The 27,493-nt window shown below is 56.6% G+C and overlaps 2 protein-coding genes across 5 annotated transcripts in view; both read right to left on the minus strand.

The window, feature by feature from the left end:
* Positions 1–15,855, minus strand: part of RAB40C (RAB40C, member RAS oncogene family) — a 41,092-nt gene extending 25,237 nt beyond the window's left edge. The window contains exons 1-2 of the mRNA XM_082311726.1: positions 15,737–15,855; positions 15,246–15,561 (exon numbers count right to left, since the gene is read on the minus strand). Coding sequence (XP_082167852.1) covers positions 15,246–15,399 — 154 coding nt within the window. The 5' untranslated portion in view covers positions 15,400–15,561; positions 15,737–15,855. The remainder of the gene's footprint in view (positions 1–15,245; positions 15,562–15,736) is intronic.
* Positions 15,856–22,021: 6,166 nt separating this feature from the next.
* Positions 22,022–27,493, minus strand: part of PIGQ (phosphatidylinositol glycan anchor biosynthesis class Q) — a 40,070-nt gene continuing 34,598 nt past the window's right edge. For 2 of the 4 annotated variants that reach the window (XM_082313409.1, XM_082313415.1), the window contains exon 11: positions 22,022–27,268. In XM_082313409.1, the coding sequence (XP_082169535.1) occupies positions 27,116–27,268 (153 nt within the window). In that variant the 3' untranslated portion in view covers positions 22,022–27,115. The remainder of the gene's footprint in view (positions 27,269–27,493) is intronic. The other 2 variants (XR_014228321.1, XR_014228322.1) reach the window with 2 other exon arrangements.

The following is a 27,493-nucleotide window of genomic DNA, read 5'->3' on the forward strand; positions in this document are numbered from 1 at the left end:
ACCACCTCACTTTCTGTTAGTGCACCCACAACAAAAACCAATGCACGTTATTTGAACTTCATTAAAAATACCATCGGTTCCCCCAGCTTACAGACACGCGCCGTATAACGCCACCTCAGCTTTCTTCTTTTTTTTTTTTTTTTTTTAAATAAAATTAAACTGGGTTCAGTTTATTTATAATTCAAAAGAAGTCAACCAACCCATTGGCAAAGTGATATATAAGGTCAAAACTTGAGGTGCACAACGATGATGAGCCAAGGCCAATCCTTCACTCAATGCATTATATAAATAAGAAAATAAGACAAATTGAGTGGACTTTTGTTACCTATCTGACTAATGCTGCTTTTTGGCAGATTGCTCTTTCATCTATAGATGTAATTAAGGCAGAGTGGCTCCGTTCTGCAACTCTCCTAATAACGATGGCAGTTGAGTCCTCAGAGGAAGACTGATGAGCGAGCCGGGCCTGATCCGTTGGCACCTCTAGAGAAACGCTCTGCTCTACTGGGAAATTTTAATGCTGCAAGCCACCAGAAACACTCATCGTGCGACCGCAGCGCCTCACCCAGCAAGCCCGGGGACGGACTTTCATTTGTGACTGTCCTTATCACAGAATCATAGAATCGTCAAGGTTGGAAAAGACCCTTAAGATCATCGAGTCCAACCGTTAACCCAGCACTGCCAAGTCCATCTATACCATGTCCTCGAGCACCACGTCTGTCTGTTCTTTAAATCCCTCCAGGGATGGAGACTCAACCACTTACCTTGGTACAGCCAAAGCCACCACGCCACAACGGTCTAACTGAAAATACTGGATTTTCCCCCAAAGCACCCCCAGATGCTTCTGTTCTCCTACAAGCCATCAGCTCTGCTGAGTCCAGAAAAAGGTCTAGGACTTCTTAAAAGGTCTCCTTAAAAACTTGCAGGTGTAATGGCACACTGACCAGCGACTGCTGGGAGGAGGGGAGAGCGTGGGGCTGGAATAAAAAATAGAGAATACACACCAAATATTTAACTTGCTGCGATATCACGGCGAACTCGAGTAACCAGCTATGAAGGGCTGGTCGTGCTGCATCGCGTTTAAGAGGATCCTCAGGAGAAAGTGAGGTAGGTCTCTGCGAGCAACTGGCAAATCAATAACTGAAAAATTTCAAGACCTGCCGTGATTATAAAACAGGCAAAGGCCATCAAGAATATCAAGCAAACCCTGTTTCTCCCGGGGCAGCACTGAGAATACCTCCCAATCAGCATGGCAGACTTTACAGACAAATTGCAATGAATTTGTAACCCAAGTGTCGTGGAAATCCTTACTTAATACACAAGGAAGGATCAGAAGCCGTAATCACCCAGCGTGCAGCTGGTCTTGCAGCAATGAAAACATTCATTTAAAAGTAGATAAACACCAAGAAATACTTTAGAGCGGGTCAATGGGATGTAAATAATTTTCTCCTTCCCTTTTGCAAAAGGAAAAAGTTAAGAAGGAGCCTCCAATAAAGCTGCTTCACAGCAAGGACTCCAAGAGCTGTGGCTAAGCAGAGACGGGTGAATTTAGTTTAAAACCTTTATCTCCCGTTCAGATAACGCTGCGGATGCCAGCAAGAACACCGTCACCGACTGTGAATTTTTGGGCAGATGTAAGCTACACACACCAGCCCCATCCCCTCCCTGGCAGTCCCTTACCGGCCGGACAACCGCTGACGGGCAGCGGGGCCAGGCCCCCCGGGACGGCCCTGGGCAGGGTGTCCCCTCCTCCGAGCCCCTCTTGCAGGGCTGGCAGAGCCTGGCTGGGTATCGCTCGGGCTCCCCAGCCGGCTGCGGTCCCTCGGCACACCTCTGGGGATACGCAGGCGGGTTTTTTATCACGTAAGCTAGTAGCTGTCTTAGTTGTGGGCAGAAAACGCAAGCTGCTGAAAGGTTCCTCCCTCTCCCTCCAAAGGGTTTGTGCAAACCTTCCAGCTGGATTAAACGAGGAAAAACCAACCAAGCCATTAATCTGTGCAGAAACCAGTGCAGTGACTGTACAACAGACTTGGTAACTGGAGCGGTTCTGTGCACCAGTAAGTTCAGCCTAAGCCATTAGTGCAGAAATTAATTTATCCTAAACGCCAGCAATAACTGAGCAGTGTCCAAAGACGACTGTTTATTCTACCAAGTCCCTGGGCATCGCAGATGTTAACTAGACCTTTCTAAACCATGACTCTCACAGCTCGGTTTTAAATGGAAAGCCTTGTCCCTGCGCGCGCAGGCACCGTGCGAGGCTGCCCGGCTCCTTCGGAAAGCCGGAGAGACCGCGGCGCGCCATGCACGTGGGGAGAGCAGCCAGCAAATTGACCACGGCCAACATTGTCGTAGGGACAAGTTAATGATGAAAAGCAATAATCATTTCCAACAGGGCAGCAGCACCGTGCCGCACCTGACATCTGGGACAGTATGCCACTCCGGTTCCCCCAAAACAAATTAGCGGGAATGCCTCCGTCCCTGCTGAGCGCAGAGAAACGGCAAAAGCAGCGACATCCAGCCAGTCCCGTCCTCCCCAACAAGCCAAAGAGAACAAATGAGGGAAGAGAAGTGCTGGGAGGTCACAAAATTGATGCCAAAAGATGAGTGTAGTAAATCCAGGTCTGTGCTGGGTCACGACAGCGGCCCAGCTCCAGAATAAGAGCATCATTCCCACTTCCAGGCCTCGGCACGCAAAAAAACCCACCCCACAACCAAGGCAAAACCCCACAGGCCACCCCCACCCCCACAACCAAACCGCACTCACTCACGGGGCTGACAGCAGGAATTTGGACAGCAAGGATGCCAGGCCTCTGTCTGGCACAGCAGCTCACAACACCGCCTGAGCAGAGACCCTCCCGCTAGGGTATTTCAGGGTGAAACAACCCCCCACCTGCGGGGTGTTGTCCGCAAGCCGCGTTCCCGGCAGCATCCCTCTCCAGCGCCCGGCGCTGGGGGTGTACCGGGAGCTAGGTCAGGCCAAGAGGGACAGAGCTACTCCCGAAGTTTCACAGCACGTTCCTGCGACGCAGGCAGCGCCGTACAAACTCACCAGCTTCTCCAGAGACTCTTTGCTCATCCCAGAGTGGGCACTGGCCTCCTGGGACTCATTTTCCTGCAAGCAACTGTATTCCACAAGACGACAGCAGTTATTACCCCCCCACACACACAGAGCCCCCGTCACCACGTTCACACATTCCCTCTCATTGCATCCCACATCCTGCACCTTTTCGTTTAAGAAGGATTTATCGCGAGATGTTCAACCAACTGTCAACCTACGGCCACCGAGTCCAGCAGCCAGGTTGCTCCAAGAAGCAGAATACGAAGCTACGATGCACGATGAGTGTAGCTCAAGATGCTGCATCTTGGGGGTTTTCAGGTTCTGGGGGGTTTTTCATGCCTATGAGTAAAAGGGCAGCCGGGACTGAAGACTCATATCAGAATTGTTTGCTTGTGGGCAAAAGTCGATACAGAAAGACTTGTCGTTTCATTTCTTGTCAAACGAGGCAGATGGGTATGGAAACAACAGCAGGCCAGGAGCTGCCAGCTGCTGAATGCACGTTCAAAGCAAACGGGTTTTGCACTGCAGTGTGCAACAACTGAACGTGTTAGTGCAACACCAAAATCCGCAGCTGCTGGGGCCAGCACCCGAGTAACGCGTGCACCGAAGACGCAGGCATCGAGATCCTCCGACTCGAGTAATTTAAAAAGCAGGCAGTAGCACCTGTACGTATACAATACTACTGGGGCATTACCTTCCGCTGCAGCTCCTACTATTAACTTAGAGTAGCTATCTTCTCTATCATCTGTGATACTAAATCGTTCAGAAAAAATGTGGTATGAGCACATAAACACTAGCTGACGAAAAAAGTGAATTCAAGCTATTCAAATAACAACTGCTGAAGTCATCCGACCTTAAAAAGTGTGTACAACAGCACATTAACAGCAGCAATTTAGCTAGTCAGCTCAGAGCTGTAAGCCACAGAAAAAATCCCTTCCAAACAACACATGAGCTCACCAGTTTGAGTCACGCATTCAATTACCTGCTCTTTAGATAGACAAACAACAAATTATCTCCATCAACAACAGGGGTCAACAAAACATAGGCTTTGAAACAAAGGTGGATTCACCCCAGGTCCGTGTCTTTTGGTGTCAGCCTTCACCTTGGCAGCATTACGTCTTTGCTTTAAGCAGGGCGATAAAAGTTCCCGAACAGCATCACTGCGAAACACCCCCAGCTCGCGCCTGCAGAGCTGGAGCTGAGCCTCAGAAAGCATTTGCTTCTACCATTGCGCTCCTGTCCCGCGTCGTAGCTGAGCAGCCGCCTTGGGAACAGGATCAAGAGGTCCCGGGTCTTACCGGGCACGTAGGAGACCAGTGCCGCTCCCGCGCGGTGCTGGCGGGGGACGGGGTAGACGTAAGCCATCTGCTCGAGCCTTCACCACCTCCTGCTCACAGCAGCAAGTACAGAATCCACTCCTGCCGCACAACTCGGTGGGAGGTAACGAGGAGCTCCCCACTATTTAACTGTGCAGCAGATGAGTTTGAGCTGTTTTGAGCCGAGGAGCCCGGCCCACGCGCCCGGCCAGCAGCCACATCCCCGAGCGGAGCCCAGCGCATCACGCGAGCTCCTGCCGGCTCAAGGGAGCTGCTGCGGCACGGGGCAGCTCTGCGCGGCACAGCCAGCCAGCTGCCGAGCGCCTCGTGCAGAGACACATCCAGGAACAGAGAGAGAACAAACACCTTTCAATTACTGAAGTTACCCAAATCTGGGCATTTCCTTCCAAAACACATACTCCGTTTTCCATTTATATCCACCTCATTCCAACTCAGAGCGCTTTCGATTTAGGCTGGAAGCCTTTCACAAAAAGGCTGCTCAGGTCCGAGTTTGTTCCCAGGCATCTTAGAATCGTAGAATCACAGAATCGTTAAGGTTGGAAAAGACCCTTAAGATCATCGAGTCCAACCGTTAACCCAGCACTGCCAAGCCCACCACTAACCCATGTCCCTCAGCACCACATCTCCCCGGCTTTTAAATCCCCCCAGGGATGGGGACTCAGCCCCTGCCCTGGGCAGCCTGGGCCAGGCCCTGACAGCCCTTTGGGGGAAGAAGTTTTCCCCAATACCCAACCCAACCCTGCCCTGGCGCAGCTTGAGGCCGTTCCCTCTCGTCCCATCGCTTGTTCCTGGGGAGCAGAGACCGACCCCCCCGGCTCCAGCCTCCTTTCAGGCCGTTGCAGAGAGCGAGGAGGGCTCCCCTCAGCCTCCTCTTCTCCAGGCTGAGCCCCCCCAGCTCCCCCAGCCGCTCCTCCCCAGCCTTGTGCTCCAGCCCCTGCCCCAGCCTCGCTGCCCTGCTCTGGCCACGCTCCAGCCCCTCCATGGCCGCCTTGGGGTGCGGGGCCCAGCGCTGAGCACAGCAGTCGAGGGGCGGCCTCACCAGTGCCCAGCACAGGGGCACCATCACCTCCCTGCTCCTGCTGGCCACACCGTTCCTGACACAAGCCAGGGTGCCATTGGCCCTCTTGGCCACCTGAGCACACTGCTGGCATCTTCATCTACAGCTGAGGGCTCGTAGGTGGGCATCTCGGACAAGTAATTGCTCGTTTGGTTTTGTAACCAGCCAAAAGCAAACCACTTATTCGGAGACCTCTAGGAAGCCCAGATTTGCAGAAGACTTCACTCCTCCGCTGCCCGCTCCGCAGCCCAGCAGCGCTTCAGCAGCTACGAGGTCCTCGCACAGAGGAACTCTGTTCCGGGCGCGTTTAAGGATGACGACTCCATCTGAAAACGGCATTTGGAGCCAGAAGCAAATCTGTTCCTAAAGCTCAAACAATTTCAGCGGACACCCGGGAAGCCACAGAAACAGTCGAAAGTCAGTCCCGAATTGGGGATGTTAAGTGGATTTGTGCTTTAGAAGAAAATCAAGAGTGATTTTATGCACAGAAGTGACAACAAACAAAAGAGTTTCTTCATGCTTTGCAGTTCAGATCTCCATATAAACTATACAGCTGCACTCAGAAACAAAGACAGCTTATGAAGAAAATCAGAGGGCACCATAACAATCTTCATTGTTGCTGAATTACCATACAAACACCAAGATATGCTTAGAGAAAAAAAACCAAAACGCAACACACAAAAACATCCGAGTATTTGTCCAAATACTTTCAATATCAGGATACTGAGGCAGTTCACCTTCCACATTGACACCTCTCAACACCGTGCACGTTAATACACGGGAAATGCTGCTCTACAGCACCAGAGCCCGGCGGCATCGCCCCCGGGCTGCCGTGCACGCCACCGCGCACGGGGTGCCGAGCTCACACGTACGGCTGCACGCCTGCTCGGGGATCCTGCCCGGGGATCCGGACGCACGCAGCAGCCGTTTCCAATCGGCAGGCCGCGCGTCCGCGGTCCCTCCTGCCATCCACACCCCGCTGCTCAACGCCAGTTGGCATCTCCAGGTTTTGCCATTTACAGGGTCACATTGCGACACCGCAACAGAGGCGGCCAGCAATGACGCAGCCGGCTCCAGACCGACGCTGTACACCCGAACGCCCAGAAAGAAGGCTACAGCGTTTCAGCTGGGCGTAGATGGGTTAAGCACCACATGCCTGCCGAGCACACGTACTTACAGAACTCCTGGAGCAGCTACGGAGAGACCACTCACCATGAATTTCACCGGCTCCTGAATTTGGTCTTGCAGCAGTGACCGCGAGCCCCATGCCAGAAAGGGACTCCTCCATGCTGGAGGCATCAGGACAGTTGCTAACACTGGTTTTACGTTTTGGTGTGCGGTTTCCAGCGCTAACAACAAATCTCCAGGGACCTGACCTACAACACAGCGCTGCGTGCGCTCAACAGTCCCTCCCTGCCCTGAAAGGATCGGCCGGTCCTGCTGGCAGAGCACGCACCCCTCTACACGCCCGCACGAAGCGTGCCGCGTCGCAGCGGCGGCTCTCAACAGCCCGAAATCGTGTTTTCAAACCCTCCGCTCTCAGCCCAAATTGGAGCCTCCCAGGTCCTCTCCTCCTCCTGACCCACGGCTGTTGCAGGACGGAGATCTCCCCCCGGCTGCAGCTCTGAAGCACGACTTTTGCTGCGACCAGGAGAAAGCCAACATTTTGCGTTTTTAAAAACAGAAAAATGCATTGACTTTGAACCTTGTAATACAGATGACACCTACAAGAACACAAGCGTGTCTCAACCTAAGGAGGCATTTCACGGTAAACACACGTTTGCCAGCACGGCGAGCAGCACAGATAAGGCTCAGGTTCGGTAAGATCAACCCCACAGAGTTTCATCCCCTCGTGCCGTAGGACAGACCCACGCACTGTGTCTTGTAGGGATTTTACCATCAAGTTATTTAAGCAGATTCTCAGCCTAAGGAAAAGAACAGCTCTCGGGACAACAAGAGATAGTTTCAGATTAAGTAAACAGGATAGGCAGAATCGTTGGGTGGGGTTTTTGGGTTTTTTTGAGGGTTTTTGTTTGTTTGGTTTTTGTTTGCTTTCATCCAGATAGGTCTCCTGTCCACTCGGCCTCCAGAACCACAGGCAACACGGACTACAGCCTGTCGCTGCTAAAACCGGTACAGAAGCAAACAGAAGCCAGGGGAATTTCTGTGTACGTGACGGGGGTATGTGCGGAGAGCGATCATTTGCAAAGACAGGAAAGTGGTACAATAAAACCCCCAAATGGGCCAGAGAACTCAGAAGCTGGGCTGGAAAATAAGTTAAAATGGCATCTCTAAAAAGAAATAATAATAATAATAATAATAATAATAATAATAATAATAATTAAAAAAAAAAAAATCTGCATTTTCTTTAAAAGGAGATTATTCCAGAGACGCACAGCACCTTCTATTAAACTGCCAGTTCAATACAGCCTTTCAGTGTCCCCTTCTGCCTGTCTCCTCCTTCGCCACTGATGATTTAAACAGCAAATATTGTGTTTCAACAGCACGAGGATTTTCGTCCCAATTCAATGCCTGATATTGAAACGGCTGCAGCACGGCACAGCGGATACAGGAGGACATTAATCACTTCAGGGGTTATATTTATAGGAGAACAGGTGTCAAAGTTTTAAAATGATATAATGGTGTCTGGTTTCCCAATGGGGCGATGGAAATGAGACAAAGAGGAGGTAGAAAAGAGGAAGAAAATCTAAAAAGCTATGGCTATGTAAAAAAGCTCTCAGCAAACAGAAGCCCTATAGGAACAGCCTCCGAGCCGATGTTGCAGCCTTGCTATTACTACAACTTCTGCAGAAACAAACAGACCTCTTCGACGGAGGGCCCTAGCCCTGAGCCACGATCCTCTACACCCCGGGGAAATCTCCCTTGCAGGTGAGTCCCAACTCACAGCAAAGCCTTTAGGAAAACGGAGCCGAAGATTTTCATAGCAGAGCTTGCTTCCTTCCTCCTCCTCTGCCTGCAATCAAACAGAAACCGGTATGACATAATGCTTCTGTATCGCTGCTTGTTCCGTGCGGAGCCTGGGCTGCCAGAGGAAGGCGAGGGGTAAAGGGAAAGAAAACGAGATAAAAAGCAAGGTTATAAAACCTCAGCTCCAAAACCTAAGCTTGCAGCGTAGCTATTTGCGAGTGCAAGGGAAAGATGCTCTGCTCTTCCGAGAGAGGGAGGCCACCGGAGGAAAACATGCCAGGGAACAGCTGGAAACAAAAGCTGAAGGAGACGGGGCGGAGGAGGAGGAGACATTTTCCATGGGCTTTCCTATGCGGCTTATATACCGAAACAACCAAACAAAACCCACCCCCACCAAGAGAAGGGGGCAATGCCATCGCGGGATCCAGACAGAGCAAAACCTACTCGCTTTTTAAAAATAAAAAAATACAGAGAAACTTTTAATCCCAGTTATAAAAAACATTCCACCCATTTCAGATTTATACTGCTCAGCTCATATCACCTTTGTGCACTTAGGGCTCAGGAACGTATTAACAGCCGTGTAAAAACAAAGCCTTTATACAGGCGATCAGAGGAGGCGAGAACTGCCCGGTGCCATCGGAACTCGGCAGAATAACTCCCCGGCTTTACAAAAAACACAACAAAACCACAACCTTCCTGAAACAACCCTCCTACGGTGCTGTGCATCCTTAATCCTGACTTGAGAGGGAGCCGAAGACACCAAAACCTGCGAGGCGCACAGTTTGGGGGTTGGGTTTTGTTTGGATGGGGGTTTTTTTGTTTGTTTGCTTTGTTTTGGGTTTTGTTTGGTTTTAAGGTTAAGCCACAGCTAGTCAGTCCCACATCAAGCAGAGACAGAGGTTCAACACTCTACGTTTGGAAATATTTTTCACACAAAGGATAAGTAATAAACAATGGAGAAACAAGAGATGCTGGAGCTGTCCCTCAGCCAAAGCCTGCTCTGATGAGATCAGTTCTGCGTCCCTGATGACAGGGAAGCGAACATCCCTGAAGGACACTGATGCAAGTGCTGGCAGACACGGGGAGCCGCTGCAACCACCACTCTGCAAGCCATCGGAAGACATTTCCAGCAGCACGACCGGTGCCGTCCAGCTGAAGCATTCCCCACAGATCAATTCCGCAGCCACTGCAGGGACGCGATGGCAAGGCTGCACTTAGAACATTTTGCCTCGATTCCCCTCGCATCAGAGCGCTAAAACCTCAAAATAAGGCATTATTCCAATTCATACAGTCATGCCAGAAAATAAACAGCAGTTTCCACTGGCGTGCAGCAGCTGAAACAGCAGGCCGGCCCAGCCGGACAGCTCGTGTCTACCACCGACAGGGACAACGCTGCTCCGGCAGACAGCAGGAACGCAGCCGGCAGCACGTGGCCAGGCGAGGAGGAGGAGGAGGCAGCAGCAAAGCAGCACCGGGATCAATGTTCCCCTCCGCGCTGACGCCAAGGAGAGCCCTGACACACTGCAGCAACGCCGGGATGAGCACTCAGCTGCAATCTCAAGGCTGTGCTCAATGTATCTAGCTCTCGCGTCTATGCCCAGAAGGTGCCACCGCATCGGTGCTGCTCCCCCCGAGGTTTTGCCGAACACAGGTACACCCAGCAACTGTTTCTTGTACGCTCAAGAAGGGAAGGTTAGATGCTGTCAGGTATTTACAGAGGTCCTGTCCTTACAGAAGCTGCAGAAGTTTAAAGCAGAACTGCTTGGCCTCACGCTTCGTTAAGGCTTGGGAGAAGCGAAGCAGCGATGGCAAACTCTGCAGCAGGGCGGCAGGGCCTCCAGCCAAGCACAGCAGCAAACACAGAGGCTGCGGATGAGAAGCAAGAGACCACCTCCCCGACCAGTCTTGGAAACTCGACAGGCAAGGAGCAGAAGCATCGAGAAGCATCCCCTCGCACGCCCTCCTCGGCAGCGAGGGAGACGAGACAAGGCGTCCCCTTTCCTCCATCCCCACGTACACTGGTTGTGGCACAGACGATCTCCCGGTTGGCAAGTGACTAACCTGAAGACTGCTATGAAGCCAAGCAGAGCAGTTTTACAGGTGATGTTTCTGGATACACGCTGGTGACTGAGGACATACCGAGAGAGTAATTGCTGTAGAGAAAGACTTGAAAGGGACAGCTTAGGGACCTCCGAATTTAGACAGCTGCAGAAAAACAACCAGAGGGAAAAAGACGTCCAAAGACGTGGGTCACTCAAACAACCAACCAGCAGTGTGAGGTCCCCGGGCAAACAGCCCCGGCTGGGAGGGCCCTGAGCACCTCCTAGGGCTGAGCAGGGGCTCCAGCCGCTCTTCCTTAACACTGCCTCTCCCTGCCTGCCCGGCCAGGGAACGGGCGCGAAGCTACGCTGCCCTAGACCCTGCTCCTTGCACAGACACCGAGCTGTGGCGGGCTCGCCGCTGAATTCCTTGCGCTTCTGCTACGGGGGAAGAGCTCTTGGGAAAGATCCAGTTTTCATCTGAACCATAAAGCCTGTCGGTAGCTATTGCAATTGAGCACTTAAGGTGCCTTTTTTGTAACGTTTCCTTGGGTCTTTGGATAGCCGCGGGGTAACGGAGCACCTAAGGATGGTGCTCCAATAAAGGCACCAAGCCCCAGGTAAGGGACAAGGCACCGGGGCTCGCCGCAGGAGGGGCGGTCACCGCGCCATCCCTGCGGTACGGCGAGGCTTTCAGTTAGCTTTCACGTGCTCTCTGAAAGGAGATCAGAGCGCGGACATAAGGCTTCCTTCTCATCACTTTCTTAACTCAAGCTGAGGACAGGGAAAAAAATAAAAATAAAAATCCATCCCCCTTCCAATCAAAGCCATCTGCTCACAAACACACTCCACTCTTTCCCTAACACACATTTCTCCCTTCCTATGGGAACAGCAGCAGGTGAGGGGGAAGGCTCTGCCGCAGAAAAAGCCCTCCATCACGTGAGGATGGAGCACGTCGCATTCACGTCTGCGTGGTGAGACCACGGCCCCGTTTCTGGCGCACGCGGGGCACCGTCTCATACGGCAGCGATGGCCCTCGCGTCTGCCGAGCGCTCCCGTGCAGGGAGCCCTCCCCGACTCACCCGGTGTCGATGCCGCCCGAGCAGGGCTGGCTTCTCACGCAAGCCAACAAACCAGCTAGGCAAGATCACTTCAGCACAAGCACATGAATAACTAGATATTCCAGGGTGGATGTATGACACAGTAGTGACAAAGCCATGGGTCCTTCAGGTGAGGAATAGCCTTGTCTGGCCTTTGCAGGACACACGCCGCCCCTGCGTTCACACGCAGCTCCACCGCATCTCGTTGTCCAAAACCACCCTGCGACCAGAGACGTTTCTGTCCTGCTTCGGTACTTGGGGAAGGATAAGGGCAGCCCTCGAGTGGGTAACTTAAGCACCAAAGTGAAAAGTGATCCGTGTAGCTGACTCATATCTGTAAAGCACACGGTTTTGCTTCGAGTCAGCCGTAACACCGCGGCTCGCAGCGCAGGGGCCAGAGCAGCCCTCCCCCGTTCCTCGGGAGAAGGAGTGAGGGCCGAGAGGAGAGGGCAGTCGGGGGAAAGGCAGGATTTCTGGTTCCCGGGTGAGGTCCCCCGGCTGTCAAGAGCAGCGGTGGGGCTCCGAGAATGGCACCCTGCCTCCACAACTGCAGACTTGGGGAGTGGGGTGGGTGAAAGCTGGGAAGGAAGACAACACTGGAAGCCCAGAAGAAAGAACCATAATGTTCTCCCAAAAGCCCACATTTTCACCAAAATACTAGTAAGATGGCTTAATTCAGGGCCTTTTGTGGCTGGCCACGAAAAAGTACAAGTCCCCCTCGGTTACAAACCCTCCTGGGGATGGGAGGTGACAATATCCAGCCACACAACATGAACAACGCTGCCGGGGGCAGATCCTGCTCTGCGCAGGGAGTGCTTGCCCTGATGCTCCCGGAGACGGATACGCTCGGTAGCTTCAGCATGAACCTACTAACACACACAGAGGTGACAACTGGACCTCAAATCCCTCCTCAGAACGCTGTTTTTAAGTCACCAGAAGTTCTGTATCCAGTGCCCTTGCAGCTCGGGCACAGCAATGGTCAGGGGCATCACTCACGCCTCTTACTGCAAAGGCTATCAGCATCCAGAGAGTAACAACCACCTCTACTTACACGGACCAGATTAATTTCTAACAGCAATTTAAAAAAAGGACATTGCTAAGGTCTTGCTCTACACGATAGGAACTCCAGTGTTTAATTTAAGACGTGCCTGATTTAGTATGAGGCGCAAAGCTATAGGACTAAGTTGAGAAGCGATGCTTTGGCTCAGGGCTCCTGAAGGATGGACAGAAGCGACGACGATGCTTTAAGAAAGACGCAGCTCGTACGGCGCACAAGGCTTTCAGAAACCCGACGCACGCAAGCAGAGGATGCCCGCTGCGTACTGCTCTCAAAAGCAGCGCTGACAGAAGAAGGGCTATCTCTTGGCTGCCTGCTCTTCCGACACCCAGCCGCTCACCGAGGAGAGAGGCACCCCTCAAACCCTCTTCAGGAGGCCAGGTGGACGGCAGCTGAGCAGCAGCAAAAACACAGCGCTTCATTTACACAGCGTCACTTTTAAAGGTGTGCCTTCCCAGAGCTGAAAGGACAATCCATTTCACACCGCATTTTGAAAAACCTGGGTCAAAACATTGGCCAACACAGTAAAAGCAGCAGACCCCAACGAGACAGAGAGGGCACAACGGCTTCACCCCTCCCCACCAGAGGTCAGGGATCTGAGCGCGATGTGAGATGTCCCAAGCACGAGATCAACCTAAAGCACACTCCATTTCACACCCGTAATGGCAAGTTCTGGTTTCTGGACAGATCAAACAAGTAGGTGATACGATACTTGTTTCAAATCGGGATGTGGGGTCTGGGAGGGGACGAGGAGGAGGATGACGCACTTAAAAGTAAAAGATTTACAAAAAGAGCCTCTGCGTAACATCCCACCGTTGCAGTTTTGGGACAGCATTAGGCACGTGTCAAAGAGGAGGCCAGGCACTAGCTGTCCACAAAATCTAAGTGCCTTCACGTCAGGGGACGGTCTCCGTCAGGGCAGAGCGAACGCACGCCGGCGGAGAAGCGTGCCCTGTCCGTACGCACGTCCCACCCGCGCCGGGGCGGAGGGAGCTGGATTGCCAAGGCTGTCAGGAATACCGGCAGTAACAAATGGACTCGGCTCTCAAAGCCACTCCATCTGATCATCCAAAAGGCGCGTAGCTTCGCAGAAGCAACAGAAGCAGAGACTATCAGAGCATATATTAATGCGAAAAAACAGTATGTGACCTAATTCTCTAATTAGGAACGGGTTCCACTGCCCATGGAAGATGAAGGAAGGTTCTGACAATATTAGTTCACCGAGACTTCTTTTCCTAGAGAAAAGATGGTGGTATTTTGTTGTTACGAAATAGCGGGTACAGAGACAAAGCTTTTATAGCGACAGCCGAAGTCACCGTTCCCTGGCTTTTATGTATGTACCAAAGCACCCACCGCACACTCACTGTGCAATCTATTACTCCTGCATCGCCTGCTTCAGAACAGCGGTCAAATCCATTTCTATCAGAAGACAACTCCAACTTTAACACTTCACCTAAAACAACTACCCCATTACACTCTCCATCCCTTTCTGCTCCGTAAACGCTAACCCCAAGGAGCAGCTCCACGCTCCCAGGTGAGGCAGGTTCTTCAGAGACACAAACTCTCTTCAGGGAAGCTTAAAAGCACCAAGCATCTCCTCGCAGGCAAACCGCACCAGCTCAGACACCCAAGGAGATGAATGATACCACAACCTTCTAGTTCCAGAATTTGCTGCTCTCATTTCACAAGCATCCCGGCTTCTGAGTCACCACCTCCCCGTAAATCTCTGCGGAGCAGGTGCGTGCTTGCATCAGCTCCTAGGAAGCTGGTAGTAGCTCCAAGGAGCGAGAACGCAGTCAGGAGCTGAGCCACGCCGCTCCTTTACGCTCTAAATTCAGCCAGCCTCAACACAGAGCATCAAGAAGCACCCGATGCCCTCAGACTCCTGCTTGCAGGCAAAACTGAGCACCACCTGCTCCAGCCCTGGGGCTGGCTGCGGCGATGATGCAGGGTCTGCACTGGATTGCTTCTGTCGAGCCCTTGGGGACCTTATTTTGCACGGAGGCTGGGGGGGAGGGTGACAGATTGAAAACCACCCCAGGACCTGCACCCTGCCAGGCCGTGTTAGGCTTTAACTGCAGCGAGGGGACGCAGGAAATAGCACAGCACCACTCCTTGCCTCTTAATTACGGTCTTGTGACACCGTAGTTAATGGTCTGTCATGGGCTCCATTAGAAACCTCGATGTTTGCAGGAGGCGGACCAACCAAGCTGCGCTCCCGGTAGCCAGCTACCAAGCGAGAGCAGCCCTGGCCTGGAAATCAGGCTCCTGTTCTTTTGTTACAGACCCGCTTCCTCCGGGTACAGCTCGGTCCTTGCCTTAACCCCTGCGGCGGCCATGGGGACCCAGCTCGGCTCCTGGAGCGGGGTGCCAGCGTCCAGCGTCCAGCTGCGCCGCGGGATGCGCGCATCCAGGGGTTGCGTCAGACGCCGACCCCTCTGCCGTCTCCCTGGCCCAATTCTCCTGCGGATCTTTAGGATTTGAAGGAACGGCCGTGGCCTTGCCGCTGCCAGCGGCGTGACCCTTGATAAACCGCGCTCCGCTTCCAGTTAATTAAAAACCCCAAAGGAGAAGAAGCCAAACGACCGCTCCCCCCGCCAGGGGCAGGGACCCCCGGCCCGGGGCCCCGCCGCCCGCCCCAGCCCCGCCGGCTCCCGCCCCCGGCCGCTCACCGTTGCTGTAGGCGTAGGGGGACTCGGAGGCCCCGTCCTGCAGGCTCTCCAGGATCTCCCCCTTCCCCACGTCGCTGTCCCCCACCAGCAGGAACTTGAGGAGGTAATCGTAGCTCTTCACCGGGCTGCCCTGGGTTCCCATCCTCCCTCTCATCGGCCAGGAGGCCCAGGCCGCATCCTCCGCCGCCCGCCGGCCTGAGAGCGGCGGGGCTCCGGCCCCGCTCCGGGGACCCCGCCGGGCCTCTCCCCTCCGCCGCAGCTCACAGCCGGCCCGCCGCCTCGCCTCGCATCTTCCGCCGGGGGACGCGCTGGGGACCTGCGGCGGGAGGAGGAGGAGGAGGAGGAGGAGGAAGAAAACGGCCCGGCCCCGCCGGCTCCTCAGCGCCCCCCGCCGCTGACAAAGCCCCCGCGCCCGCCCGCACAATGCGCCGCCGCCCCGCCGGGCCCCGCCGCTTCCCCGCGCCGCGCCGGGCCGGGCCGCGCTCACCCACCTCAGGGCCGGGGCGCCCGGGGCCGGGCCGCGCCGCGCCGCCGCCACCACGGCCGCAGCCTCCGCCTGGCGCCGCCGCGCAGCGCCCGCTCGGGCCGAGGGAGAGGCGGCGGCAGGGCCCGCCCCCCGCCCGGGCGCCGCCGCTCCCATAGGCTCGGCGACGCGTCCGTCAAAGCGGGCCCCGCCCCGGCGCGCCCCTCCGGGCGGCGCGGCTGCAGACTACATGTCCCGGCGTGCCTTGCGGGGGGCGGCCGCGGCCGCGCGGGGCGCGCCGGAGCGGGGCATGATGGGAAAGCGAGTCGGGGGGGCGTGGCGGGGCCCGGCCGGCGTGGGGCGTATGGGGGGCACCCGGGGTGGGGGCATCCAGGATTGGGGGGCACCCAGGTGTGAGGGGGGCACCCAGGACTGGGGGGCATCCTGCGGGGTGGGCACCCAGCACTGGGGGGCACCCAGGATTGGGGGGCATCCAGGTGTGAGGGGGGCACTCAGGACTGGGGGGCACCCAGGACTGGGGGTCATCCTGGGGGGGGGGGGGCATCCAGGACTGGGGGGCACCCAGGATTGGGGGGCATCCAGGATTGGGGAGCATCTAGGTGTGAGGTGGGCATCCAGGTGTGGGGGGCACCCAGGATTGGGGGGCATCCAGGTGCGTGGGCATCCAGGACTGGGGGGCACCTGGGATTGAGGGGCACCTAGGTGTGAGGTGGCCATCCAGGCGTGGGGGGCACCCAGGACTGGGGGGCACCCAAGAACCAGGGGCCATCCGGGTGCGGGGCGGGAGGCGGGGGCCATGGGGTGGGCCTGGGGAGCGCCGTCGGGGCAGCCAGCACCCATCGGGGGCTGGGGCCGGAGGGGTGGGTGACGCCCAGCGTGTCCCCAGGGGACGGTGACGGCCGCGGGCGCCAGGCCGAGCCGTTACCCACCGGGGGCCGTGGCACCGGTAACGGCCCCCGCTGCCCCAGCTGCACCGCGCCGGGGCCCAGCAGCCTCCCCCGAGACCCTCGGCATCGGCCTGGCGGTGGCCTCTGGGATGGGAGCCCACGGGTGCCCTCGCCGCCGGCATCGCTGACAAACCCCTGTGCCGAACGAAGCATCCTGGCTGATCTTCGCAGAGCCGGGCAGCCCGCTAAGTTCCCAGCCTGGCTGCCTCCAGTCAGTCCCGTTTATAAGGACACGTCCCCCCGCGGCCCCAGGAGCGAGGGCCCCCAGCCCAGCGAGCGCAGGGCATGGCCACCAGCACGCAGGGATGCTGCCGCTCCCCCGGCTCCTCTGGGAGCTTCCAGCGGCTGCGAGTGCCGGAGCGCTCCGGAAAGGAGTGAGGAGCGTGGCAGAGCCTCTGCGTTAAGCCAAATTAAGATTCAGGGTCAGCCCTGTGGATGTGCTGGAGGAGCGGGAGCGGGACTGGGGTCGGGGTGTTCGGCCGGGACCATCGGGCTGCGGGTTCCCGGCTCCGCTGCAGGTTACGGGGTGCCAGGGGCCCCTTCCCACCCGCCCGCCCGCGCCTGCACATGGGTGCCCTGCTCCCTCCTCCCTGCCCACGGGACGGGGCAAAACCCCCCGACCCCAACTGACCCAGGCACTGCCGCCCGGGCTGCTGGCACCCATGGAGGGAGGGGAGAGGGGATGAAGGGAGAGGAGAGAGGGCATGGAGGTGGAGAGAGGATGGATGGAGAGGGGAGAGGGAATGGAGGGAGGAGCGAGAGGGGAGGGAGGGAGGGAGGGAGGGAGGAGGGATGGATGCAGGAGGGAGAGGGAATGGAGGGAGGAAGGAGAGGGGAGGGAATGGAGGAAGGAGAGGGGATGAAGGGAGGGAGGGAGGGGATGGAGGGAGGAGGGATGGATGCAGGAGGGAGAGGGAATGGAGGGAGGAAGGAGAGGGGATGGATGGAGAGGGGATGAGGGGAGAGGGGATGGAGGGAGGGAGAGAGGGGATGGAGGTAGGAGGGATAGGGGATGGATGGAGGGGAAGGAGGGAGAAGGGATGGATGGAGGAGGAGAGGGGACGGCTGCGGATGGAGGGTGGGAGGGCTGGGGCAGCAAGTGGGGGGCGGTTTGGCCACAGCTTCTGGGCGCAGATTTGGCAATCAGGTGAAGAAGAGGAAGCTGGACGGGGCAGAAGGCTGTCCCAGCCACGGGGCGAGGGCCCCAGCAGCCGGCTGGACCAGGAGCGCTGGCACTGAGAACCGGCACGGCTGCAGGCACCCGGCGTTGTCCAAGAGGGATGGAGACGGGAAACCCTGTGTCCCATCAGCCCAAAGCAGGAGGGACTGCAAGGGGCTGTGCAGCTCAGCACCCCGCTGCGGCAGGGCCGGGCTCCTCCCCAGCACACGATGGAGGCAGTGACCCCCCAGCCTCAGCTTTTCCCCTGGACCTCGCTGCCGAGCCGCCCTGGAGGTGCGCAGGGTGAAAGCAGTGACGGGGGGACGGGATGGGACCCACCACCCGGCCCCATCACGCTCCAGCCGTTGCTTTGTTCCGCTTTCAGGCTGCAGCCCCCAGCCCCGGGCGCAGCGGTCCCACCGCCCTCTGTCCCGCCTTTTCTCTGCTCCTCTCCCAGTTTTGAATCCCTTCCCATCACCTCGTGCCGGGAGGACACTGGCACCCATCGCACCCTTCCCTGCTCCCTGTTACGAAGATGCCCCCCGTGTAGCCCAGGGTCCCTCTGCTCCTCCTGCCTTGCCCCCTCGATCCCCTGCCTCTTCCCAGCCCTTGTGTCCCCCGTTTCTATGAGCCCGGGAGCCTGATCCCCCAGGAGACCCCCAGCCTTTGTGCAACCGGTGCTGCGGCTTCTCAGCGCAGGATCGGGGCCCTTGCCTTGCCCGGTGGCATGGAAGCCCGCGGTGCTTGGCTCAGCAGGGCTAGCGGCAGCCCTCCCTGGGCTCCCAGCTCCCCCACTCCGCTTTCCTCCAGCCTCCGCTCCTCCTCCTCCTGCTCTGCTCCCTGGCCCGCGCTCCTCAAGTTGCAGCAGCAGCAAGCCTTCTTGCTTTTATAAAATATTAATTGCTGCCCAAATCTGTCTCTTACTGCATGGCTGATTCACCTTCCTCTCTCGGGGATTGCCCTGCATCAAGCAACAGGCCAGGACTGCTGCGGCCACGGGCGTGCGGATAACCCCCGTCACCAACTCCTCTGCCAAAGATCCTCCAAAAGCGGGGCCGGCAAAGGGGAATCTGTAAAACGAGCTGAAGTGGGGTGCGCTGAGCCCAGGCAAACGGCAGCTGGCAAAGCCGAAGCGGCTCCAGCACGCTGGCCGGGCGGCCGAGGGGACTGCCCACCCTTGGAGGTGACGGGCTGGCAAGGCGCAGTGCTGGGGACCGGGCAGCGCCGCACGCGTCAGCCCTCGGTCGGCTGAGACACAAGCTCTGGGCACCAAGGTGCCTTGTCGGAGCACCCCACGGGCGGCGGGACCCCAGCGCCCCGCGGCTCTGGGGACGAGGGACCCTCCCATGCTCCGGCGAGCTGTGTGCAGCGTCTCTCCCCCTTGGGTGCTGTGCCGCGTGCGGGCGATGCCCCGACCCTGCCCAGCTGGGGGAAGGCGGAGGGATGAGCCCTTCCCTCCGTGCTCAGAGGGTGAGGGGAGATGGCAGAGCGGCGGGGTGAGGGGCTGCCCCCGCGTCGGTGGTCCCAGCCTGGCTCCCTCTCCTCTCCCTTGGCCCGAGGGTTTGAGCTCGTTTGCTGCCTTGGAGCCATGCGGCGTAAACTCCTTTGGGGGGGCTTTGGATGAGGGGTCTGTGTCCCCCTGGGATGAGGGTACGCTCAGCGCTGCTCAGTTTGGCTTGTCTGCATGGCAGGGGCCAAACGCAGCCCCTCCGTCCCCCACCCTGCCTCCCCAACAGCCCCGCTCACCCAGCCCCTGCGAAGGCAGAATGGAACAGCAGATGTCCCGCCGGCTGTGTCCGGCGCTGCTGCCACCCCCAGCCGCTGCCGCCGGCATTCCCCGGGGAGCGGAGGGTAAAGCCTGCGGAGAAACGCCTGCCCCAGGACAGGGCCCGGGGCGGCGGAGCAGGGGAAGTGGAGAGGGGGGATCTGCGTGTGCCCGGATTCCCCGGGAGGAGAGAAAAGCCATTCCTCTCATTTCTGGCCACCGCTCCATTGGACCCAAAGCGGCAGGGAGCGGGCGGGAGGAGGAGCATGGGCAGGAATCTACTCGATTTTGTTTCTCTTTTCTTAGCCCCTGGTTCTCAGTCCTGCCGCTCCTCCAGGGCCAACCCCAGAGCCCTGGTTTGTGGCTCATACGAGTGATTTCGCACCTCCTTGGTGGGATGGCGGAAACCAAACTCGAGCCCAGACCGATGGGAACCATCAGGAGAGAGGAGCAGGCGGAGGAGGCGCTGGGGTTGGCTAAGGGGCTGCCGGCAGCACGCTGCAGGACGCAGCAGCCTCGGCACGAGGCAGACATAGAGCGTCGACCCCGGCAGAGGCTCGCTGCGGCGCGGGGATGCTGTCGTGGCTCACGAGCATCCAGCCTGCTGCCCTTGACCGTCAGCCAGCCTGGAGCAACGCTGCTTCACCGCTGGGCTCCCGCAGCGCAGCACGGGGCAGCCGCGAGGGAGCCCGGGTGCCAGCCCGAGCGCCCGGGGACGCCGCTCCTTCCCCATCCGCCGGCTGCCGCGGAACAGCCCGCCGGGGCTCTGCCGGTGACAGCGCTCCGGTCGCGGTCGCACACCGGCTCTGCACGGCCTCCGACAACCACCCGCGAGCAGTGGTGCCCTGGGCCGGCTTGGATGACGGCACGCTGCGGAAGGCAGGCGGGCCGGGTGCTGGGCAAGAGGCAGCCGGGTGCAAACTGCTGAGGAAGAAGAGGAGGAAGAAAAAGGAGAAGGAGGAAAAGGAAGAAAAGGGAAAAGGGAAAAGGAAAAGGAGAAGAATTCAAGGGTGTGACTGCTCTGATGTGAGGAGTGGCCCCAAGGCACCCATCATTCCCAGGCAGGGCTTGTGCTCCTGCTCGGACGGCGCTGTGCAAGTGCGGCAGAGGCTGGTCCCCTCCGCCCTGCCCCTCAGGCCAGCAGCAACGCATCGCAGGGGCAGGCTCGCGGGAAACCAAGGAGCCCGCGGGGAAAACCAGGGCTGGAGGGGCATCGCCTCGAGCGTCTCCCAGGCCTGAGGCAGGACCCGCCAGACCAGCGCTCCTGCTCGCGAGGGCTTCGCGATTTGGCGTTGGCGGAAGACTCTCAGCCGGACGAGTGGCGAAATACCTTCCGTGTGCGGAGAGTGGAGACCAAGCACCCGCCCGGCCGGGCCTCAGGACCGGGCCGAGCCGCCTGCCCCCAGCAGCCTCCCCGCCCAGGCCCCGCGGCGGCGGCGGCGGGCGCTGCTGCAGGCAGCCACACGCAGCCGCTCAGCGGCAGGTTAACCAAGAGGGAAGAGCTCAATTTTTCTCCCGACATCTTCATTTATTTGTAATCAAAATCCACTTAAGTTCTGATTAAAATGTTTAATTAACCAAAAAATCCAAACCTGCCAGCAGAACAAAGATCTCCATCCCTAACTCTGAACCAGAAGCAACGGGCACGCGCAGAGCCTCTGCGGCCCCAACGGTGCGCGGCCCTGCCGACGCCAGCCCCGCCGGCACCGCCGGCGCGCTGCCGGGCGCCTCCCTCTGCAGAAACGGCGCGGCGACGAGCACGAAGCAAGGCCGTTTGCTGAGCCTGGCAAGCCAGACTGCTGCGTTTTAAATCAGGGTGGCGCTGGGAAGGAAGCCACCTTCAAATGGTGTTAATGGTGACATTTTAGGACAAACAGCGCATTGCTACTACGCAAGTAGAGAAGAGGAGGCTGAGGGGAGCTCTCCTCGCTCTCTGCAACGGCCTGAAAGGAGGCTGGAGCCGGGGGGGGTCGGTCTCTGCTCCCCAGGAACAAGCGATGGGACGAGAGGGAACGGCCTCAAGCTGCGCCAGGGCAGGGTTGGGTTGGGTATTGGGAAAAACTTCTTCCCCCAAAGGGCTGTCAGGGCCTGGCCCAGGCTGCCCAGGGCAGGGGCTGAGTCCCCATCCCTGGGGGGATTTAAAGAACAGATAGATGTGGTGCTCGAGGACATGGTATAATGATGGACTTGTCAGTGCTGGGTTAACGGTTGGACTCGGTGATCTTAAGGGTCTTTTCCAACCTTAACGATTCTATGATTCTGTGATTCTAAGTGCTTGGCTCCTGCGTAACGCTTGGTAGTTTATGTGAACGCAAAGAGAAAATGTACCGGTGCTTTTTAATCAGCACATCAAATTTCCTCATCATCTCTTCTGTGTGCAAACACACTCATGCACACACACCGCTAATTAAACTGCAAATGTTTCAGCACTCTTTTATAATACTTTATTTAAAAACTGAAAACGTTATCAGTAGGAGGATTGACTACAAGAGTGGTAAAGTTCTCATGAATTTCCCCAACGCCAGATGCTTAAATAACAGCACGAGGGGGGGCCACACGTGCAGAGCGGGGCCCGGCTCCGGGGCTTCCCGGGCAAGCAGCCACCCGGCGCTTCCACCTGCGCCGGCGGCTCGGCACCGCCTGGAACCGCAGGGCTGACATGCCGGCGCCTGCAGCATTCGTCACCGCACGCACCCTCCTCACGTTCAGACAATAAATGGGGAATTTGGGCATTCTGGGTTTGAGGTCCAGGCCCAGACGTGGATAAGAACTGGAGGCGAGGCTGCCAGGCGAGGGTCGAAGGGGACGGACTCTTGCAAGCAGAGGTTCTTGCAAGAGAACATTCTCGCCCATTCTTTCCCAATGCAAAACGGTGAGCCAGATGCAAAGGTGATGGGCGCGCTCTTCCCATCCGGGAAGGCAGATCAGCTGCCCACATAAGGTTTGGGTTGCTCTGAGCATGTTTATCCCGCACAGTGGAATGCAACCAGAAAGCTCCTGGACTAGCTGGTAGCTCACGTCATGCGGATGGACCAGCCGAGATCCAGACACGTCCCATCCGCACCCACAGCGCGCTGCCACCCATCACCCAGCGGAGTCCCCGAGCACCGCACGACGGCGGCTCCCCGATCCAAGCAGACTCGCCGCTGCCAGCTTAGGGGTTCCTGCTCCACCTTTCCATTCTACGCTTAACGCAGGCGGTGAGTTTGGCTGGAGAGCAAGCACTCGCTCTGCTACCAGGTCCAGAAAAGCTGGCAAAGAGCAGGTCAGGCAACTGACTGCACGAGCAGGCAACCCTCTCCAGCCACCGAGGGCTTAGATACCCCCAAAAGCAAAGGGACTGCTGAACAGTCCCTGAATACGACTGCTCAGGAACAGAGGAAACATGGGACTGCAAATCTTGAAATTCGCTGAAGAGATTTGAGTTATGGGGTCTCCTAGCTCAGCACGTGATGACGAGAGGAAAAGAGGCAATGGGCATGAACTGAAACACATCAAATTCTGTCTGAAGATCAGGAAACACTTTCCTACTGTGAGGGTGACCGAGCACTGGCACAGGTTGTCCAGGGAGGTGGTGGAGTCTCCATCCTTGGAGAGAATCAAAAGCCAACTGGCCATGGTCCTGCGCAACCGGCTTTGGGTGGCCCTGCTTGAGCAGGGGGTTGGACCAGATGATCTTGAGAGTCCCCTCCCAACCTCCACCCCTTTGTGATTCTGTGATGGAGCAGTCAGCAGGTCTAAGCACAAAGCAAATCACCAAGGGCTTGAGTTAAGCAACAAGATGGCGTTGTGGCAGCAGGATCAGGCAGCACAGGGCAGAAGGAAAGCAACTCATCATCTGCATGATGACAAAGCGGGAGATTTTCCTGCCTTACGCTCCCAAGAGTGCAAGTCAACATACGGGTTATACAAACGTGCAATGCTCTTTCTGCGGGCCTGACGGTATATTCGCACGTGCCAGCAGAACAAGGCACAGTCCGGCTGCAGGATCAGGGAAAGCTCCCAAAACCACAACCAGAGCCTTCAGTGCAGCGTAATTACTGAGATCTCCTTCCAGCATCGTCACGCGCTATTCTGGTTAGGAAAGGAAAGCATTTCTCAAAGGCAGAATTGCTGTCCAGGATGGAGTTTTGCATGCAGCGTGTTTTCCTTCACAAACCCCAGGCCTGTGTAAAGAGGCGTATCGAGTGTCGTGCCAGCGCTGGGAACCATGAAGCGGAAGAAATAACAATAAGGAAATGCAGCATTAAAAAAAGTCTGCAAGATTAGAGTCTTTGAATGATGGTTGGCAAAGACTGCTTGCTGCCTGCTGTAAGGGGTGCGTGGTAGGAATCAGAGAAGATCTGAAATCTTTAACTACTTCTGATCCAAGGACTGACAGGGATAATATGGATCGGAGGATAAGTCAGAGCCACAACCTTAGCAGCAGCCTCTTCCCTGAGGAAATGTCAGCGCTAGGCCAGTCTGTGCTGCTGGGGAAGATGATGCTGATCCCAGCTTCTAATTAGAGAGATGACATAAGGTCAGATGTTCCTGAGCAGGATGTCTGCGAAGTTGATGTACTGTCTCTGCGCAGAATCGGAAAAGGGTGGGGGAAGCCTATTTCACAGCAGCGGCTGGAAAGGAAGAGGAGAGACGTGGCAAATATCCAGCAGAAGAAACTCAGAGGCTCAGATACCATCACGGGCAAGGAGAACAGCGAGTGTGAGAAACAGTAAGAGCTCAGGCACCAGTTCTGCCTGACGCGGGAGAACTGCACCCACAAGGGGCTGCCATTCCCCAGCCGGGCTGCTCAAGGTCCTCCGTGCCGCAGAAGACGCAGGGTTTGAGGAGGAGCTTTTTCTCAGTTGGATATTTCACCGTCCCCGGAGTCAGTATTGGCCTTTAGCAAACAGACCCAACACTGGACCGTCTCATGTGTTTGGCAGGTTCCCAATAGGAAGGTCACGCTTGCTGGTTTTCATGGCTCTGTGCTGTCTCTGGGGCTTTCAGGTCACTTGATCCCAAAGGACAGCCACGATCAGGACCATCGCGAGCTGTTTGGCCTCACAGGAAGATTTTAAAAGCCGGGATATTAGGAACATTATTTTCACAAGACCAAAAATAATAAAGTTTCTTACAGCAGCTGGCAAACCAAACTGTGCAGGCGTGGGAGGAGGCGGGGGAGCACCATTTAGTAGCTCCAGTGGAAACATGGGAGGGAGGTAAAGTGTAAATCTGCTCTGCTGAGTGCCCGGTAAGGACGGGTGCCCGTGACTCTGACTTAAGTGAGAAACATTATTCAGACCCTTCATCCACTAAATGGATCACAACCTGGAGTTATTCACACCTGGAGTGGAGAGAAATACTTGGGCATCCATATTCCAAGAGAATACATGGGTTTTAAGCACATGAGTACGCGAGTTTTAAGCACTGATGATTAAAGAAGACGACGAATCTCTCCAGTTTCTGCAGGCAGCGCTGTCCCACCCAGAGCCTGCGGTGCAAACGGGGGTGGAGGGCTTTTGCCACGCTGGCTTTCTTCAGTGACATGCCCTTCTTCCCCGGACCAAGGTAACAGGACAACCTCTCTGGGCAGCAGGGCCCATGTAATTCCGCCTCCCTTCATGATGTCCTTAAGAGAAGTGTAAGACCTCGGCAGCTCCGATGTTTGCCAGCTAAGGAATGCCTGGACCAAGCACCGGCCCTACAGAGCTTCGTTTTCTCCTGACTAAGCTACGACTGAAGAGGCAGCGGCTGCACCACAAGAGGCTTTTAGCAGCTACAGACAACCCAAATATAGATCTATATTTGGTCAGGGGTGTCCTAAAGCAGCCTACACGGCTGGGGCCACAACGCTTTCTCTTCTGTGACAGCTCCAAGTACATGGATGAGACACGGGTTGGGGTAGGAAACTCTTACCCTGCCAGCGGAGGTGCTGGCTGAAGGCTACTAAAGCCCAGGGCACCGTGCCGTGGCTCCTTGCCTCCACCTGCTCCCACTGGAATACGCAGGCAGCCCTCCAGAGAAGGGCTGAGCAGCGCAGCCACAGCACATCCTCCTCTTCCTCCTCCGTCCTTGGTTCCTTGAACGGAGAGAGGACGAGGGGGCAGGACCGAGCACACCTCCCACCTGCCAGTTCACGCAGTCCCTTTGGGCGTGCAAAGCGGCAGCAGGGGACAGTGACACTGCATCGCTGTTTCAGGCGGGGTAAGAGGAGCCAGCAGACCTGGAGAAAGCGTACTTTTGGGTAACGATTGTATGTAAATGTCTACACAACACCAAAGTACCCGGTGGGAGATGGCACTCGTGCAGGGAGGCACTCTCCCCAGGACGGGGAATAGAAGACTCACATCGCACTGCGCACACGGGCAGACCGGGACACTGAGAAGCCGAGCACTGCGGCACGCTGGAGGTAGTATCCAAAACAGGAAAACTCTCCTAAGAGAAACGTGTCTACAGTTTCAGGGAAAGAAGTGGCTTTAAATGCCTCGTATCTGAGAGAACTTTAAAAGCTCCTTGATTACCAGAAAGTGCAAAAGCCGAGGCACCACATGACGAGGCTCTCGCCTGGGCCCTGAGAAACAGGGGGACGCACTGACCCTGTACAGGCGCGCTGGACACGCTGCCCTGAGCTGGTCGAGCTGCGTAACAAGCCGGGCCACTGCAGTCCTCCGGCAGACACACCGGCCGGAGCCGGACTCAGCAAAGCTGCCTTTGCCTACACTGCGGCTACGCGAAGAAGCCCCGAGCCTTGGCAGAGCTCAGAGCTCTCAGCTACCATGGCTCGCTGCCACGTAAACCTGAGCAGGCTGGGGTCGGAGGCTGTGCGCTCTGTGCTTCAGTGCTGCTGTCGGCAAAACACAGCTCTCCCCAAAACACCATTCGCTTTTGAACAAACGTAGATGAGACCACACAGGCACAAAGGTACAGCAGTCCGTGTTTCCGGGCCGCCAGCCCCGCTGCTTCTATGCTTAACACCTCCTCTGGTGCTGCAGCAGGCGCGAATCCAAGCCCACCCAAAAGGAAAAGAATAAATATCCTGCGGACCCGCATGACCTCACTGGACAGTTTTCAGCGTATGACTCTACAAGCTGATCCTTCACCTTGGTTTTGATCAGCTGGTTTGGAGGCTGAAGCATAAAAGGTCCAAAATACCCTTTGGCAGAATGCACCTCAGCATTGTGGCTCCCAACCACCCGAAGGGCTCTTCTAATACGGCGGGATACATGGATCATCAAACCGGTCGGGAGGTACCCCCTCGATGACACTGAATGCTGCGTCCATGAGGCACTGATGGGTTTAACCTTTTGCTTCAAAAATAATCATTAGCACGTTACACACTCACAGTGTAGGGGAAGAGGAAAGTGGAAAAATAATGTTTAAAAATACTTGCCTTTAAAAATTCAGCCCCTCCCATTACCAAAATCTAATTAAAGGGATCCAGCAGTTGCCGGCTCTGAGATGCCTTTGGTCCAAAAGCATTAGGATTCAATCTGTTTTTCTGACCAAGTCTTTCAAGCTCTTTTGCTGTCTTTAGTCCTGCTTCTCTCCTTTGTGTTTCCAAGGGTAGATGAGCTCTCCGAGGAACAGCTTCTTGCAGAGCGATGTCCAGGAATCCTTGGGGTAGCAGCTGTAGGTTGGCAGCCTGTACGTCTGTACCACCCTGCCGTATGACAGAGGGTTGATCTACGAGAAGAAAGAGGGACAGCAGCAAGGAAAATGTGTTGTAGTAAGAAACGCAGGCAGCTGAGGAGGGCAAGGGCAACTTCTGCATGGCACTGGCCTCTCTTAAAACATCAATACCTCGACTCACAAAGTGTCAAACCCCCTCTCTGGCTAGCTAAAGCTGTTAAGCCTTCTACAACATCCCAAAACATTGACAAATCGAGCTGGGCAAGGAGTATGATTAGA

Source organism: Platalea leucorodia, assembly GCF_965183815.1.
Source record: "Platalea leucorodia genome assembly, chromosome: 5".
Taxonomy (NCBI): domain Eukaryota; kingdom Metazoa; phylum Chordata; class Aves; order Pelecaniformes; family Threskiornithidae; genus Platalea; species Platalea leucorodia.